Source organism: Cydia splendana, chromosome 7, assembly GCF_910591565.1.
Source record: "Cydia splendana chromosome 7, ilCydSple1.2, whole genome shotgun sequence".
Taxonomy (NCBI): domain Eukaryota; kingdom Metazoa; phylum Arthropoda; class Insecta; order Lepidoptera; family Tortricidae; genus Cydia; species Cydia splendana.
The window spans coordinates 7497198-7517699 of NC_085966.1; the positions used below are offsets into that span (position 1 = coordinate 7497198).

General features: G+C 34.6%; 1 protein-coding gene across 1 annotated transcript; it reads right to left on the minus strand.

The window, feature by feature from the left end:
* Positions 1-16334: 16334 nt before the first annotated feature.
* LOC134792059 (venom allergen 5-like) lies at positions 16335-20207 on the minus strand. Its single transcript, XM_063763184.1, has 5 exons — positions 19847-20207; positions 18943-19064; positions 17783-18043; positions 17259-17454; positions 16335-16927 (listed from the first exon to the last, which is right to left on the minus strand). Exons 1-5 carry the CDS (start codon positions 19923-19925, stop codon positions 16632-16634), a joined length of 954 nt encoding a protein of 317 aa, XP_063619254.1. The 5' UTR covers positions 19926-20207; the 3' UTR covers positions 16335-16631.
* Between the last annotated feature and the right edge of the window lie 295 nt (positions 20208-20502).

Genomic DNA, 20502 nt, shown 5'->3' on the forward strand with positions numbered 1-20502 from the left:
TTTAAAAATCGACTCAGTAATTAAGTCATAGTCCGTGTATAGTTTCGTCCCTATATTTTTCCTAGTAGCGCAACCTACCCACCGAATCATATTCTACCTAATACCTGCCTGTTTATTAAATATATGCTGCACACAGATTTGGTTTGTTGCTTTGCCACATAGGTGAACACTAAATATTTATATGACCTTCCAACCCATAGAGGAAACTTGGGATTATTACGGTTTCCACACGATGTTTTCCTTCACCGAAAAGCAACTGGTAAATATCAAACGATTGTGTAGGTAAGTCTATCCCTCGGTTACTCTATGCCAGAGCGAGGTATTCTTACAGCTGTTTAGTTTGTTCAATATACCAGAGCGCGGTACGTGCCGCGAATCCGTTGCCAGCGGAACCCAGTGCTTTATGATGCGGTTGAATTCTCCATTGCTTGTATCGCTACAAATGCTATATCCCAATTTTATAACTGCTGTTAGCTTTTGTAATGGGTAAATGGTTTCCTTTCTTGTATTTATTTGATATATAATTTTAGGTAGGTATAAGAATATCTGTTATTATTATCTTGCAGAAAAGTGAGGTTAAATAAATGACGGCTACATAATTCTAGTAATTTTTTTTTCGATTTTACTCAATGGTGTGGGGGATCGTTGAATAGGTCATTAAAAAAGAATAAGGGTCTTCAACAATCATTTTTTGATAAAGTAAACATTTTCGTAAATAACCGCTCCGAAAGAAAAAAAAATGTGTTGCCCCCTCTAACTTTTGAACCATGGGTCCAAAACATGGAAAAAATCGTAAAACAAAATTTTAACAAATATATGCTTGCAATGTAAGTACATGATACATACTAATTAAATGTAAGTACATGATACATACTAATTAATAGCCCCCGTTTAGCCTATTCTGACAGAATGGTAACAACGGAACCCTACACTGAGCATGGCCCGACTGCCCTTGGCAGATTTTATATTGTAAGTAAGTTTGTTGCCTGCACGCGAGCATATCTTATTATTTTGTAGTTAGAAATGTTATTAAATGTAAATTATACCTCATGAACTACCTATACAATAAGATGGCGACAGGCAAGAGAATAATTTGTTCACTTCAATTTGTGTTATTATTATTACATTTCAATTTGTGTTGTTATTATTATAACACTATGAGAATAATTATATAATTTAGTTTACGGTGGCAATATTGATTACAATTTATATGGATAAATAATATTTCAAGAGACCGGTATTTTAAAATATGAGTTTATTGTATCAATGTAAAAAAAAGAGATTTAATCATTATTCGAGCTGTTGGCATAAATTCTCGTAAATATAAAATAATAATAATACTGATATACAACCAAAATTAGATTTTCAAGCTAGGCTTAATTTCCATTCGAGTATACCTATTTATCGAATAACATTCAAACTAAATGTAAGTAAATAAATTGAAATCCAACATGTTTCACAATTCTATTATAAAAATATGTCCCGTCAGCAGTTGCCTCATGCAAAAACATCACAGATAACAGAAAAGCCCAAAACGACAGTGCAACGGGAAAAATAAATAAAACAACGGCGAAAATCGGATGGCAGTCTGAATTTAGCACGCTGCGTAGATCACCTTCCGCAAGATACAGCAAAAAAATCTAGAAGTAATGATGTTTTTAACATCCATGTGACGGTAAATAGTGCAATACTCCCAACTCTACTCTTCCTGAAACTAGACTAAACTCGACTGAAATACCAATTTCACAGAATAATTTTTTAATAAGAAAATTTTAACATAATATATTTTGCCATTTGGAAATTCCCTCTTTAATCTGTGCTAAAACATTTCTAATCATATAACTTATAAGTTAATAATGTTAAATTGTATCAATAATTTGGCCATATTTATCATTATTGTTTGTCATGAATGCAAGTTGTAATCGGTATCAGTAACCGGAATCATTTTCTGCTTATAATTAATATACTATGCATTAGCGTTATTAGTACTATTAGTTCCATAATATGTTATCTTGTGTGAGGTAGTCTTTGCGCACAACTCATACGTCCGAATTTATAAAAAAGAAAAGTAAGAAGGATTTATGCACTGAAAATAGTACCTATTACCATCTGGTATTTCTTGATGCCTTTTGCTTCAGTGCTTCAGTAATTCCAGCAATAACCATATTTTGGTACAGGCACGTCTAAAATATTGATACGGATAGTGCCAAAATTATGCAAGTATACACTACCTTGTATACACATTTTTGACACTGTCTCCGTATTGATATTTTTAGACGTGACTATACCATCATTTCATTTAATTTAACTAAGCCAAAATAGTTTTGGTGTCTAGTGGTAGGTAGTGATAAATTTCGTGGTCGTGCATTGCATTTTGCAATCAAAGTCTAGGCTCGAAACAAGAATTTTAACAAAAAATGGTTTATTAAAAATAATTGTGGTCAAATTTTAGTAATATCTACATTACAATTATTTGTCCTCACTTCATCAAACCAAAATTAATACTTATTTGTAGTCAGTTTTATTTCACACATAAATACTACGGTGATTTATTTTAATTTTATAAATGTTTCTATTTAAATTACAACACTTTAATATAGCCATATTCCGTAAATAAATATTAATTTATTCATACAACGTTTACACGAGGAGTAAAAATCGCAGCGTGGGTAGCCTCCCACAAAATGATCCAGGGATTTGGTAAAGGTTGTGGATGGGCGAATTGAACTTTATAATAGAATACTATTTATAGTCTGTCAAGCCATTTCCGTCAGTAGAAAAAAGCGGCAAACTTTAAAAAATGTAGGCGCGAAGGGTTATTGTTTCATAAAAAAAATGATTATCGCGCCTTTTGCTACTGACAAAGTTGTTTGACAGACTATAAACGATCAGATCAAACTAAAAACTAATTTCACAGCAAAAAAACTCTTTGCGAAACAAAACATTCTGCTGTGCAAATCAGTATTTTTGAACGAAATTTAAAGAAATATGTATAAAAACAGCATTTAACTGTTGTCAGGTGTTATTTGTTTCAACGTTAATATCTACGTAAAATTTTATTGTACTGCATGGTTTTTACCTATGTAAAAAGTTGTCGTTTTTGTTTGGTCTCGTCCCAAAAAACTCACATTTCGGCTATCCGAACTTTCGATTATCCGAACTAGTCTCGGTCCCGATTAGTTCGGATAGTCGAGGTTCTACTGTAGGGAATTTATACTTTTTAACTGTACTCACATCCCGCATTCGCTGGTATTGACTCTGACTGTGCCTAGGTGTAAACAAATTCGGCCAATTCCGTTTCATGCAAGACTAAATGACCAGAGTATTCAGTGCATACTCGTATACAGAGATTGCAGTTTTTTTGCGTTTTCTATGTGGATATTTTCGGAAACGTTCGTATTTGTCATGCTACTTCAGTCAACCTCAGTATTTTTTGTACCGAGACTGACTGAAATAGTAACACGTTCGTACGTTTCCGTGAAAATACGATGGAAAATAATTATGTAACAGATCCGTACCTATTACCGTTAGAGCTTACAAAATGTACGCCTCTAAGATTTTATCCTCTTGTGTTATTATATTTTTTAATGAGAAACGTGGAGATCACATTTATTATTACATTTTATTATATATATTAGTACATTTTAGGCGTGGTTGTTTATTTGAATATCTCAGAGAGGTTAATTCCTGAATAATCCAGTATACTTACTTGTGGAGGCGAGTCACTGTGTGCTGGAAATAAAATTGTATGCCATTTTAATAGCCTAGTTTATTTTAGATTCCATCAAGTCTCAATAGTCCTTACACCCGAACGGGTGCTGCCTCTGCGTGCGCCCCATGACACGGGCAAGGGCAGCATCTGTTCGATGTACCCCTTACATACCATTAAAGTGTTAAATGGGCCAGACGTGTTGGCTTCGGCTTAGCACTTGCCTCCCAAACTTCGAGCAACGCCGGCTTCCGACATGTCGGAAGGGAGGAGCCCAAGCGATAACTTACCGTACAAATCATTCTACCATTTATTGCACACAGTCGCATTATTCACTCATTACATACAAAATCCAATCTGTAATAATAACGACACAAATACATAGAAAATGACAGGTCAAAGACAAATCTTGCAAACCTCGATCTCTTTTTGTGTACGGATGAGTCACTACACGCATCGCCATAGGTACAGTTGTACCTATGCTTCGGAAGAGGGGAAATAGTACGAATGCCGTCTCCCTTCCCGGTGTTGCTCGAAGCTTCCAAATGACCGGAACATCATTGTTCCGAGAACCTGGTATGGCCGCGTTTATAGCATATTCACCTACTTAAATAAATCATTCTTTAACTCTTCATAAATATCCATCCCCTTCATACCCTTCATATGAAGAAACTTTAATTTATCAATTTGAAATATGTAATGCTACACAATCAATTTTAAAAAGTCTACAATAAATAAGTATTTGGCAATAATTTCATTTTTGGTAACAAGCTTTTATCACTGACTGTACTTTTCTTACGACAGACAACTAATAATCATTGAGACAATTCTAAAACCCCCTAACACAATTAGGTTGCGTTGTTTCATCACAGAGTTCCTATGGCCACCTCCTGTCTCCATCATCAGATCAGTTCGACAGTACCATATTATTGTATTGTCATCAGAACTACATACAGCTGCCAATTTTCATGACGCTACGATCCTTGGAAGATGGTTAAATTAGTTACCTTAGATTCCATTACATAGTTAGTTACATACAGGTCGACCTAATAAAAGCTTGTTAAAAAAAAACGCTCGCCATCTAATTCGAATTTGAACAAACTTAGTTAGAAACATGATTTTAAAATGAGGCAGCTTTTTTTATTCATACATAAGTTACTTATATGTATAGTAGGGACGAGCGAAATCCAAAATTCTTGAATGTAGCAATGGAACCCCTCTAAAAGGTTGTCTTTTTTATTATTTAAGGGAAAAATAATAAAATAAATAAGGTGTATTCGGGTATTACCGAATGTCGGATAATTCCGAAATTCAGATGAAAATCACCCTTAATTCCATCATAATAAAAGTCTCTTTTCGGAATTATCCGACAGTTTTCGACATTCGGAATTACCCGAGTAAACCTTATTGGTATATACTTTTAGCCCTCTACTATTCGATTATATATAGCAATACAATATGTATATTTTTAATAAATTTAATTTATGCTTATTTTTTGTATAACAAATTTTATTCATTAAATAACATATTTTTCTTACAGATATACTCGATTCCTATACTTATTTTTGTTTATAACGTATATTTTTATGACACGGTAAAACCACGTATTTAGGGTGTAGTGTTGGACGTTAAATGAAACTATTTGGTTGGAGTATAGGTCTATAATGTCTAGAATAACATGGGTACAAGCTTATATAGTCTAGGCTATGTTACGTGTGAGGGTAAGGCGTAGCACACACTACACCTTCCCTCTTGGAGAAAAAATAATTGTATCTTTAGATACTATTTTTTTAATATATTAAATACATATCTAATAATGCCAAATTTTAAGAATTGAAATACATAAAATCAGAAATATAAAAATTATTATTTTCGAAGAAAATTTAAGTTTAAGAAATGAATAAAATTACAAAGATATTTTAAACAATCTGAAATCATCAATTTTTCACCATAAAACCAAGCAAAATGTGTTATGTTATGATTACATAATAAAAAAATATTATAAAATTATTATAAGTCAGCAATGACAACTGAAAATTGAATTATTAAACAATTTAATATACCGAACCATACATACAAAATAACCTATCTACATTTTACATAAAGAGAAAAAAAACACAGTTAAAGGAAACACACACAAGCATACACCTTAAAAATAAACATTCCATAATTCATTACTAAGAAATACACAATTACACAATACGTAGCAAGTGTTAAAAATCTACTATACGAGTATAACCAATGTATGCTCGTGTTGATGACGAACTTATTTTTTTACTAAAAAATGTTTAATACTATATGATAATACATTAACATACAACTAACAATAAAAAACTTACAAAATACATCTTGCATAAGATTTTTTTTATGATTTTAGTCTTGTCCTTGATAGTTACGTATGAACACATACGAACATGTTAGTTATTCTCTTTTATTGGTAGGTACCTTATACATAGTTTCTTATATCTGGACAATTCAACGCGCATATTTTCTGAAATCCCTTTTTATTTAACTTTATATATTATGTTTCTCCTTTTACAGACGTCATCTTATCCTCATATTAATACACCACAATTTTCTAAGATGTGCATCTAAAGCGTGCAACTCTAGCTGGCAAGGGTACACAACGCATTTACTTACCTGGTCGGCCGACCTTATTATACATTTTATTTATTTGCTCAGGATACAAGGATATTTTATTTTTACGCGCGCGCACACATACATATATTCATATTCACATTCAGGCAGTTCTTTTAACACTTCCTTACATCATAACCTTCCATGTGTCCAAGGAGTCTCCACGATTGATGCTCGATCGAATCATGGTCAGACCTCCAAGGATTCCGTGCCTGCCTTGTATCCTGGCGTACCCTTGTTATACCGTATCGCTCAAGGCCGCCTCTCGGGCCACCGAAGATGCGATAGGCATATTTATTTTATTTTATATTTTCCTCTCATACAAAAAACATTCAAAAACCAACCACATAACACAACACCATGAAAACTTCAACATATAAGATTTTCAGCAACTCTTAGTTGATCAGGCTAATCGTCCTTTGAAAAACTTATCTGTTTTAGTTTTCCCAATCACTTTGCTAACGCACGTTCCTTATAACAAACTAATTCCATTTTACTCATAAAACGATCAAAAACCTAATTAATTATTTAGAACTTTACATAGACACACAGTCTCAAACATATTACAACCCTTAAAAATTCAACCCCTAAAATCCAACATAAATCTTTACTTAAAACATACCAGATACCCGCAAAATCTGTTCCTTACACAATTCAATATTGTTATTTATAATACCACTAGTCAATTTATTTTAAAAGTCATATCCATTAATATAAAGTCCATATTTGTTTGTTATTTATGTCAAATCCGTGTAAAAAATATATCTAAACAATATTAATCACTATCATTGAAAAATTATTTCAAATTCGAAGTAAAAATAAATGTAATGAAAACTAAGCATTAATTGTATATGGTTAAAATTCGGAACATATTGTGACTTACTATTATATTTTTAAATCTGAAACCGAAATATTTTAGGTAGGGGTTACTTACTACTAAATACTAACTGTTTAAATTTAATTTGATTACAATAACTTGAATGCTCTAAATAAGTGTACAAAGACTACGAAATTTGAGATGTAATGACAGACGCCGCATGCCATTCCCTATAAGGAATGCACTCGCCGCCGCCTCGTGCCATATTTGTAAGGGATAAAAGTATGTCACGTAACTAACTATAATATGAAATTGAATAAAATTAAATGCAATATAGGTATATAATTAAAATGAACAAGTCTGTAATGAAAAATAGATAGATAATTAAGTTCTGTTTTATAAAAATTCTAGACCAATCTTTTAATCACATATTGTTTCGTCATCATACGGCATAGTTATACCTAATACTTACTTACCACAACAGTTATTTATCCTATCGTGACATTAAAAATTAACATACGGACTTCTAATATACCTAATATAAAATTCAACACAAGGCTAAAAAACAATTGATATTAACTACTGAAAACAAAAAAGGAATTAGCAAATATAATAGGTAATTAAATGTCCCTTTTGCACGGCACTTCACAATGTCACTTTATTGTTTTTCACATGGCGCAACCAATCTACCAATCAACACCTATCAAACGCGTCTCTGGTCCTCCTGGCGTCATCCTAGGCTAAGGACACCATCAACTCCCTGCTGCAACCATCGTTAATGCTTCGCGCTTATTAAATTGATTGTATTTTTATTTTATTGAGTCCATATATTATTAAGTCACGTTCTTCTCGTCAAAATTGTAACTAGTTAGAAATGTTCACTGAAGATCACTAATAGTGGTTTACTTTCTCACGTGTTTTGATATAAGTCCATAGCGATCACTTTTTTTTCTTACTATTTAATGCGTCCGTAGTCACTAATTTTAATAACACCAATAAAAAATAAAGTTCTAGCAGTCCGCCAAACTCATTCACTGTGGATGTATAGTTTTTGTTAATTATAGTATTTTTCACACAAATATGTCCTTATCACTTATTTTAAAGTTTTACTTTTCTTCCCGACGTGTACTGGCTGGCGCGGCGCGCCGCCAGTGCAGCACAAGGCCGCACTGGCAGGGTCGCCATGTAGTGTTGGACGTTAAATGAAACTATTTGGTTGGAGTATAGGTCTATAATGTCTAGAATAACATGGGTACAAGCTTATATAGTCTAGGCTATGTTACGTGTGAGGGTAAGGCGTAGCACACACTACAAGGGGTTTTATGGAAAATGCCCTTTAACCCGGATATTGTGCACAAATTGGAGTTTGCAACCCATAACAGAATCGTGAAAACTATTTTGAACATGATAAGATAATAAAAAGAATACTAATATGAGTATATATACCTATGCCTAACATACGTGTGAACATGACCCAAAAACGGCGTAAGCGACGCCGAAGGGCGAAATTTGACGCATATTTAAACATATAAGTAACCCTTTTTTTGCAGTAAAATTATACTTTTCGTAATCAATAACATCGTTACTTTGACACAAGACTGTCTACAAAAAATAACTCATATTTTTTTTTACACTGTAGCATTTTCCTTGTTTTGCATGAAATTGCTGTTTAATATGAAAAATTGAAATTATATTAGTAAACATTTATTTACATACAATATATATACAGTGGTACTACTAAACGAAATTAATAACTAGCTTAAATCTAAAATAGGCCCTTGAGGCATTGTACCAAGGATATTATTGAAATTATATTATTTCATAAATATTGAAAAATGCACTAAAATTTTGGTAATAACTTATTATATGCTTATTAAGTATTATATAATTTCAATAAAATGTACACATATTAGTGAAATAGTATATTTTAATAATTGATGAAAATTTACCTTTATTAATTTCTTTAGCGGCTGAGTAGAGGGCTAAAAGTAGTGTTGATTTTGAAACTTGATATTATTACTATAATCTACATGACAAACTGCAACTTTTGGTACCGGTTCCACATCGATAAACAAATTTTTATTTTTTTCCATACGACGACGCTCCACCCTAATGTATAGGTAGGTACTTAGATTAAGTACATATCGTTCCGCCTATGTAATGTCGAGCGCAGGACTCTGCCATACGATTTATTTATGAACCACATCAATACAATTATGAAATACTTTTACACTATTCACCGTACGATTTACTTACAGAATGTTCAAGTACTCAACTGTAACCTTCTTAAAACTTGTTTATTGTCCGTTAAGGGTCCGCCAGACTAAATGAAACAAATACATAGCTTTTTATGGCGTAAATACGTGGAAATTTTCTTAAAAGGGAAGTCAATGTAAAGTCGGATAACCTTACTGAATGTCTATAAGTAAAACTTAATAGAAGTATAGATTTTTAATTACGAAGCGCACTATAGTTTTTCGCCTGCCTGCGTCCGAATCGAACAACAAGACGTCATCAAAGCGGCCATAGTCGATAATCGTTTGCATAATAACATTTCAAATTGCCGGCGTGTTGCAAATTAGAAATCCTCATCAACTTTGATGTTCTTCACTCACCTCAGAAAATTAATCCTCGTTGGGAAATTAACACAAAAGGAATAATGACTAAGAGAGAAGATCATTTAATGTGAAAGTAGGTTACTGAAAAGAGCTTTTAAATATCGTATTCAAAGGAAATTAAGATCGGTAATTGTAATGTGGTGTAGGAAAAATGAGCGAAAAAGAGTTTTCCTGGATTAATAATGAGAAAGTAATTAATTAATCCAATAGATAAAAGAACTGGAAGTCAAGGCGGAGACAAAACAAATTCCCCATTGTTCGAATTGGGTAGTTAAACGTATTGACATTATATGTTATATTTACTTGATATGTTTTACTACTGCCTTGGCGTAATTGACATAATTAAATTAAATATATGTAACCATACCAAATTGCAACTTTATAGCACGAACGTTCACTGAGCGAAGCTGACAGATAAACGGACATGAGGAAACTATAAGGATTCCTTGTTGACACGGGAACCTAAAATATTTATTTGATCCGCGGTTGATGGTACATACCTAAGTAGACCTATTAAACATTTTAACTTTTTTGACAACAGCGTCCTCTATGGATAATATCTTGAACTCTTAATGTATTGCGCATTCACGTTTTAGTTTGCTTTACTGCTGGTACTTTGCTCCAAGCCTTGAAAATTAAGCGTTCGGCACATAGATGGCAGTTGCATCAATACCCAAGATACCACTTTTACCTGTGAAGTCTGCGTTGAACCTATCCTGGTTGACGACTACTTTTCCATACAAACGTAGTCCCATTTTCCTCCCTGGATATTGACGTTATGGAAAATATTTTTTCACAATTTGATGTAAGTATAATATTAACTATAGTTATGCCCCTTCTAACTAACCACTCTAACTACTAATACATTGAATGCCGGCTGTACACACGAGAGTCTCGGGCGAGAAGAACACCATGTACACACTCGTTGAATCATTTAAACCACGGATGCTCGCCACGATGGACATAGAAATTGTTGCCGCGATTTGCCTCTATGCTGCTAGCTACTATAATTATTTAAGCGTATATCATAAAAAAAATTGGGTTCCATAGGACTCACGTTGGATCACAGTTTAACGGCTGATCACTAAAACGCGTCTTTACAGAAACACACCGGGTATTTATTGATAATAATATTTAATTTACGGGTGGTCATAATATGCGTTTGTTATGGTTACCTCCAATTAGTTCAAATTTTTTTGTCGGGTAGTTACACAAATCTCTGCTTTGACAATGAGTGTGTACATGCTTTGCCTCGCTGCTGCCGCGAGAGCAGCGAGACCCTTTGACTCGGCCCCAAAAAACCGACCGCAATCGGGGAACGGCGAGACGAGACAAGGAAGACCGACACAAGACGACAACAGTCTGTACATCTCGATCTCGGCCTGTCTCGGGTTGTCTCGACGAGTGTGTGTATTAAGGCTCAGCGACCCAAAGAGGGTCTTGGCCTCCGAAACGAGAGCAAGCCGGTTTTCCGGATTCTGCGCCGTTTCCTGCCAATTATCGGTTTGAAGCTGATGCCCCTTCGTTTCACTTGTTATAAAATATATAAAACCAGAATCACTTCATACTTTAGCAACACTTACGCTACTGCACTGCATACCAATGTATGCTTACTATTGCTACAGTAGAAAGTGCTTCTTGTTTAGAAAATATATGCCATTTTCAAAACTACCCCGCTTTCGAAGATACTCCAATGCACCTTATAGAGTCTGGCCATCGAAACATGATATTGACCTTGAAACAGAATTCTTTAAATGGCAATACTCAACGCTTGTCAAATCCTAGTAGGTACGTTGGTTGTCAAGTCGTGACAATTTTCGGAATAACAAACGGTTATCTTGCGTTATTATGTTGAAACCAATAAAAAGTTCAGCTAGGAGGTTAGTTTATACAATGATGTGTAAAATTAAAGCAAAACAAGAAGAGCGAGCCTCTGCTTTTCGCAAGAAAGAACGATATTTCCAGGAAATAATGGATGCCACAGGTTAGTGCACTGTAATGATTTTGATATTTGTTGAATAGTTTGTATACTCCATAATTATTTGTAGTTATTTGTAGACGGACATGGCGAAACAAGTTTTAAATGGCGTGCCCATCTTTAGTTATTATAGAACACAGTAGGTACTTATACTTATGATTTAGAAAACATCTCAATAGACTTAAGTTAAAAGTCAAGTTTGCTTTGGCAGTTGACACCTGTTGGCAATTATCAAGATTGCGTATTCCTAGTTCATAAAGGTTTGCCATACCTACATATTTGAAATTTAAAAATAAAATCTGAGTATCACGTTTTGATGGCCAGACTCTAATTTACCTACTTTATACAGACTTATTTACAGTGACTTATTTCATATCTCGTTGGTGATTCATCAGAAAGATACTAGCGGCGCTATGTACCACAATAATTGATATTTCCAACTTATCTCCGCGTATAGCCACTTAGTAATTGAATCCGCTTCACACACTTCTTGCTCCGCTAATTGGCTGAGTTGTAGGTACTATTTTAAATTAAAGAAAGGGTAAAGAACTATACAAACTCGGATGTGCCAAGTCGATAATTCTGTATTCAAATAAACCTCACCACAAGGCTGCAGTAACACCTTAGTAACAGTTACATGGCTACAATGTCAATTTTATTACACTTAGCAAGTTCTTTCGCTATTATTGACGTGCTGGTGATAATAAAATACATAAGTGTTAGTTTATATGTCCAGACACGTGCGTCGGTCTGGTGCCGTAATGTTAGTATTAGCAGGCGTGGGTCACTCCGCGATTTCGTCGCTTTGCTACAGGTAGCTAAAAGTACATCCGTTCCGCCCCAATTTTGGGGAAAGCCATAAGCCGCACGTGGCGCTGTCGCCACCTAGCGGCCATATCTGTGCTGATCGTAACAGACGCGTTTTGTTAGAGAGTGAGTCTTCTGTACCTAGTACTATTATTTATTCTGTGGTATTAGGTTATTAATTCTACAAGTGTTAAACTGTTAACCCTATTTCAATACTTTTTTGGGAAAAAAATATATCTAAATATATGCATAATTTGAGACTCGCATGTTATTTTCCATCCATAACACATTATATATATAGTTTTAAAACAAACAGTGGTATTTAGTTTCACTGTAGGTTGGTATATGGTGATGTTTTTTCGTTAGATTTCGATAAAATTTGAAAGGTTTGAATAGCTCCTCATTCTGGGCGCGATAAACACGAATTCAGAACTTTTTCCAAGAGAAAGTAATTTTCTGTTGAGTTACGAAAACAACATAAATATCTATCCACATTTATCGAAATGTGATGAAAAAAAAAATTACAACAAAACAGAAATCTGCTCATTAGGTAAGCGAGACATATTTTTAATTTTGTAAATTATGTTTTAAACCGCATAAGAACTAATTTAAGCATTTTTTTAAAATAATACTTACATATAAGTAAAGGTTGAAACGCAGGTTCATGTCCGTCTCTCTGTACAATCATAGCCTTTTTTTCACAAAAACTAGTATAACTTAATGAATTTTGAAGCATATACTGTGCATTTTGTGCGTTGTTCCTTAGTTTAGAAGTTAGAATTCAAAAATATATTTTTAGGGGGCCACTAACGATAAAGAAAATTTTCAGAAAAATCAACCTGTTATTCACCATTCGATAGGTCTTTATAAGTAACTTTAAGATTGTGTTCGGTCGCCGCGATAGTAATTCATAAAATAAAACTGTTTAAAAATGGATTATAATATCGCGTGTAATGAATTTAAGTTCATCCCGACGTTTCGAACCCTTTTTTCTTCGGTCGAAGTAAACTTAACCATAACTATTTGTACTTTATCAAACTACACAACGGGAATTAATCGCGTATTTAGTCTTCTCCGAGACCACGGGGACAACGCCGTCCTCGAAACGTCGGAGGTAAATCTTAAAACTTAAATACGCGATTAAGTCCCGTTGTGTAGTTTGATAATGTTTAATAATCGTGAAAGTTTAAATCAGAACTATTTGTACTTCTTATATTCTTCGTTCGTCATGCTCCAATATTCTTTCTCTCACTCAACGATCCAAAATTGAATTTTAAGGTGTTAAATATCATATCGTGTTAAGTATAGGTTTAGCGATGGTTTAGCAGATGGACAGTCTCGTCAATTATGCAGAATAAACTAATATGAAATTATGTACTTTATTGGCGATCTTTTTGAGATGTAATCATCATAGTGACTTTGAGTTTAGTTGACAGTGAGTTTAGCATCTAATCTTAAAATATTTGCACAAACTGGTTTATTTGCATGTTACGATTTGTGTGTCCATTTTGTTAGTGTTACGTAACGTACTGTCCTCAACCGTGAGACGCGATCGATGCCACATCGTGTCAATTTATAAACCATACAAATGAGTAGGCTTTTGCTGGTGGCATAGCGGTAAGAGCGTGCGACTTTCAATCCGGAGGTCGCGGGTTCAAACCCCGGCTCGTACCGATGAGTTTTACGGAACTTATGTACGCAATATCATTTGATATTAGCAGTTGCTTTTCGCTGAAGGAAAACATCGTGAGGAAACCGGACTAATCCCAATAAGGCCTAGTTTCCCCTCCGGGTTGGAAGACCAGGTGGCAGTCGCTTTCGTAAAAACTAATGCCTACGTCAATTCTTGGGATCAGTTGTCAAGCGGACCCCAGCCTCAAATAAGCCGTGGCGAAAGGCCGGGATAACGTGAGGAAGAAGAAGAAGAACGAGTAGGCTTTTATTTCTGACGAGGTACAGTTTACTTTTCCCCAAATTTAATTAATGCTTTACAATGCTTGACAATAAACCCCCATATACTTAATAACATAACTTTAATAAACGTTTATGAATAAGGGGGAAAGACTTTATTAGTATCGATACTTTGTAATGCAGTGTTAAAAAATGGAAATGCATTTGACATATTGATATCAAATTAGCAGACATCGTAAATTTTATAGCAATTTTGGTGCAGCGGAGTGGTGTTAACGGAATTGGTATAGATAATTTCAACTGAAATGGTAAATTAAGGTTAATAATAACGTAATTAACGCTAATTAATTATAAGGGTTGCAATTATTTATACCAATCCCGTTAACACCACTCCGCTGCACCGAAAATGCTAACGATGTCTGCAAATTAGCAATTGAGCTGAAAAGTAAGACAATCAATCATAAACATTTTTTGTGAAATTGAAACCTGTGTGTGAAATTAAAGCTTGTGCTACGTCACACTTTCTTTCACCTACAAATATGTTTTATTTAAATCTAAATACAAATAGTTATTGATATTTAAAACCTATCAATTGTGATTTATTTTGTGACGGGAGTATTACACGATCTTACCACTGATTATATTACTAATAACTAAATGCAATGATAACATAGTTCGATTTATTGTTCCTACCTATCGTGAAATGTAGATACTCATTTTATTCAAGGCGCGCCGCGCCCGTTAAATCTTGCATTAAAATGAAAACTTGAAGTAGATACCATAAAACATATTTATTCTGTAGAAAATCTGTTTATTTAGTTTTCACGGATTGAGTAAATATCAGTACCTATCGAACTTTTGACCGGCTAGTATCACACTATTTATTTTCTTATGTGTACCGAGTCGTACCGAGTATATTAAAGATCCCTCATTGAAAAAAGTAAGTTTTTTGTTCTTTTATTTTTGTGTCCCGTGTTTTGTGACCTTTTCAGCCGGTTCTTCTAGTGTTGAGGACCGTGACCCCTTCCTACGTGTTTTCACCAAGGAACTGTCGCCAACGTTCTGCGGTAGAACTCTTCTTTCCGACTTTCGTTAATATTTGTATGGTTTTAACGTAAAGTGAAACTGATCTATTTCTAAATAGAAGTAAAACTAAAAAAGTGGTTGCGTCTTTACGAGCATGATGAGTTTATTAGCAACCTTTGACAAAGAATTTTAATCGCGGAATATGCAATTCCTGTTGTTAAGTAGTTCTGTTCTGGTATGCAAAGGTAGTTTTACTTCACCATTGCTGACCGTAGGTTCAATTAACGTAACAGACGTGACTGACTGATGACTTTTCCGCTCTTTAATTAGTGTGTGGAATAAATATGAAATAAGTGTCCCTTGGGAGGTTTTACTAATAGAACTGTGTAAGGGACGTGTATTTTTTAAATAGCCAGATTACATCTCTGAGTAAGTAAATGTAAGAAGTAAGAGATAAACTTAAAGTTCTTTCCTGTTGAAAGTGTATTGTGATTCACATTCTTAGTAAAGCCGTTAGAAAATTATAATATATACCAGGCCATGCCTCCAGGTGTGTTATGGTAATATGGAACGAAGTGTCACTAAATAATGACTAAGTGACGCAATCTTCGGTTGAGATTCGTCTTTATGAGATCTTGATGGCCGATTTTGTGATAGTGCGGTGATGTCATCGGCCCCCGTGTCAAATTTTGCTAATCCAAGTGAATTAATTCACGGGCAGATGACGTGTCCATATAATTTTAGTAGAATCTCCGATACGAAATTGGTCTGATAAAAATAAATTCTACTACTAATTGAGAAAACATTAGAAATGCAGAAAAAAAATCAAAGTAAATATAAAAACATATATTTCTTTTAACAACTGTCGCCTGCTCTCCGCTAATACTTAATGGTCTGTACAATATCACATATTTCATCTAGAATAATCTTCAACCTCATAATTCTTGAAGCTCAGAAAGATTTCAGTATTAAAATATGCCCGCGGTTCTTTTTGTAGAACCAAAGAGAACTTTATATTAACTATCAATACCGATAATCTTAAATATAATCAGTCGAGTAACAGAAACTGTCACAATCTCATAATAATTTAAAAATACTGCTATTAGTATGTCTAAAACTTATGAAGTTTCATAGGTAAACAGTACCAAATCTGAATCCTCTTGATTTAGGCTGAGTGAAAAGATTTGATGCAGACTTGAACAGGCTGATAAATGGCCTGTATGTAGAAGTCTGTGTTTCTGTTTGGTAAAAGGTAGGTTGCTGGTACTGGTACTGGTATTGGTTGCTGAACTGATTGCTGAATTGATTGCTGAACTGATTGCTGTACTGGTAGTTGAAGGCTTGAGTATTGCCAGTGCTGTCTGGGATGACGTTGACATTGTCGACCGTTTGATAACTCGAAGATGCAGTGAAACTGCTGGTTGCTGTAAACAAAATATTAGATTTTAGTATAGGTACTATACACAAAAGGTCTTACAATAGATTCAGAAATTGTACTTTTTCCGCAAAAACTATTGAAATAAAAGGTTTATTAAATATTAAATGTGCTCTAAAGTTGTTCAAGTTAAAAAATGTTTGTGTTAATTTCACTCCATTACGAACTGTACTCGTTGGCTAACCGTCTAAAAAATATTTGGATTTCAAACGTGAGTGATCCGTTTAAATAAATGTATAATTATACTAAGCTCAGCGGAGTTTTGTATTGAAGGGTGTAAGGTTGATATAAAGTATAATAACAGAATATGCAATGCTTACCGCATAGACCAGAGTATTTTCTGGAGTCCGCAAGTCCGTAGGTGCTGCAAGCGGGGTACCCCTTCTCGTAAGGGTTGGCTCCGATTACGTTGCCTCCGGGACCGTAGTTGCAGACGTACAGCTTGGTGTAGCCTCTTGCGTTGTCGTAGAAGAACGTGAATCCGCAGCCCACGTGCGATGTTTCGCCCCATACCAACTATTATATAAGAGAGATGAAAATTTAATAAGGCGTTTTTTAAGCCGAAGTTTATACGGTGAATTTCAGTAAGGTAAATCTGTCATTCACGTTTTTATTTAATTTAACTGTTGTTTTTTTTGTCCTGTTTATTATGACTTATAATTGCGTTTGCGTTTGAAAATGCGTTTTTATCGATTTTTAATCCGGTCTGATTCTTTAGTTAGTCTACTAAAAGTTTGAAAAATATTAATCAGTAGTATTTTTAGTATAAATATATTGTCCAAAAAATCAGACCATGTACAAAATGAAAAAAAAAAAAAAAAAAATTAAAAAAAGCGATATTTACCTGAGAGTAATGACCGGTGCCGTGGCCGCCGCTGATAGGCTGAAATCCGTAGATACGGACTTCATCAAACCAGGCCTTGATCTGCCTCATGAAATCAGGCTGAGAGTCCTTGGGGTCGCTTGGGGGGCGAGTGGTCCAGGTGGCTGCAAGGTTCTGTCCGACCGGGAATCTGCCGACGTCGCGTTGCGCGGCGCGGTCGTGCGCGGGCGTGCATTGGTCAGCCCAACGTTGCGCGGTTGCTGCTAACTCTTCATCCCACACCTGCAATAAATAAATACCTAATAGTTAATATTCTGAAAACAAGCGCCGTGACTTATCGATTAATTGTGCTAGTTGTGGATCCTATTCAAATGTAGTCTGTCTTTTAGTCACATATTACTAAAAAAGGGTAACATTTAGTCTTTTAAAATGCTTGCTCGGCGCTTACATCCATAAAAGTCGCTGGAATTCCGATAAATCGCAAGTTACGATACCGTAAGCCCTTTCCTGATGTGTAACTTGCATTTTAATGCTGTTTTTAGTATAGGGCATCGAACTTTGCAAGCTTTGTGACTCGGTAAATATTTAAATTAGGGTCGGCCTTGAAATGATTGTGTATTATAGCTTAATCGCCGACAATTTATCACTGGTTACGGTTTGATACAATATTTATTTGTCGCTTGTTTAATAAGATCCGAATCATTAATAAGGTCAATTCATGGGAATACTTTTGATGATAATTATGTAAATTAGCATATTTTGAATCACCTCAATTTAGCGGAAATCTTCCGTTCCAGTTTTGGCACATTCCTTGATAAAATTAGCATCTAGTGCGTCAGTATTAATTTCATGTACGATAATCTTATGTGTTAGGTACCGTAATTTAAATTATTTTATTGTTATTATTGTAGTTTTTTATTGGATAGTGTAGGCTTTTTAAATTTACTTTTTGTATTAAATTTGTACATTAGCGTGTAGTTGTGCTCTCTCGGAAAGGTTTCCACGGAAGACCAGCGTCGAGATCCTTAGGTGGTATCTTGATATTAAGCTGAGTGGAGACCTTTTCAGTGACGCTTAATGATAAGTTGGTTCTCTATGTCTCATGTAATAGGTCCTTAAGTTAAATTTAAGCGTTTTTGAATAAATTTCTTCTATTCTATTCTATTCTATGTGTGACTTACCATTTCCATCATATTAGCTGCCGGCGGCTGGCTAGAGACCTGACCCAGCGCGATGCTCTGTCGAAGGCGGTTGTGCGCGTCCACGATGCTTTGCTTCTCGAGTGCCGTCAATCCGCCCGACGCTAAACCAAACACACATCATTAGTTACGAGTAATAAGCTTAATCCTTTGAAATTGCTTTAAAAACAGGTATTAATGTATACCGATACCGGTACCGATCAATTGTCAAGATCTACGTTGCTATAATTTCAATATTTGTCGCATAATAAGTCGGATTTATCTGATTTATCGTGGCCGGTGCGTGTTAACACAGGTGTCTGTCAATAAATTTTTATGACATCGACCCATACGGGTATGCTAATAGGATCGTCTTTGGCAGAACTCATCCGAATATTGTAGACTGGGTGGCGGCGGGCGATTTTATTACTTCTATGACTGCAATATGACTTTGACTTTTGCATAAATGTCTAATGATGAAATTTCATGATATCTTTATTGTCATGGAAATAAGATATGATCGCTAAGCCGTTATATTACATCATTGTTGAACACTACTTCCTATTGTTGAATTTTTAATTCAATAATCCGGTTCACAAGTAATTAATGAATAATTCTGTTCTATATTAAATTACTTGTTTATAAATTAGTTACTTTACGGTTCAGTATATTATCAAAACAAGCCATAATTTATTTTAACTTATCTTATACTTAATATTTCTTTTAGTCGATTTTAAATTGAAACAGGAGTAACTGTTTTAAATTCAGATCGACTGAAAGAAAGTATCTATTCATTAAAATTATTTATATTTAGCAATGCATATTTGCCACCTAATTTAGTATTTTAAGTAAGTAATTTAATAATTAGTATAAACATATCAATTAACAAAAAAGTGAAAAAACTTACTTATCATCTGCTTTCCAATGCCGCAACCCTCTGTCGTTGCAAGGAGCCCTCCCAAAACAAACAACACTAAGGACATCATATTGAAATATTAAAGTTCTTTTTCACAACACTTAACTCTTTGAGACTCGTAACTAAAATTCACTGGTTATTTACGAAACGTCAAACTCGCCGTGATCCGTAGCACTACGTGCTGCGCGCTCTACGGGCTTTAGCGGTATGTGCGGATTCGGGTGCCGCGGGTGCTTAAGTACCATCGCCGGGTACCTGCCGTAGGGGAGACGCGCTGCGGGTGACCGTTCACTGACTTTTCATGAGCCGCACTTTTCAGGAGTACTTTTTAGTGGTCTGGTCGTTATAGAGGAAAGTAAAATTTACTCATTGGTCGTTTGATTGGTATATCGATTTGCCTGAAACATAAAGTTTTTTTATTAAATTACATAGTGTATAATAATTAACTTAGAAATCTTAAAAAAACTGTTAACTTCAGGTACTTGTCTTACCTGAGTGTGGATATATTAAAAGTTTATTCATATACAAGCGTCTGCAAAACAGCATCTACATAATATATAACTAGCTATTAGTTTAATTTTTTCTCTTAAATGACTTCAATTTCATGAATATGATCTGATTCTCTTGAGGTTCTACTACTGCGTTGA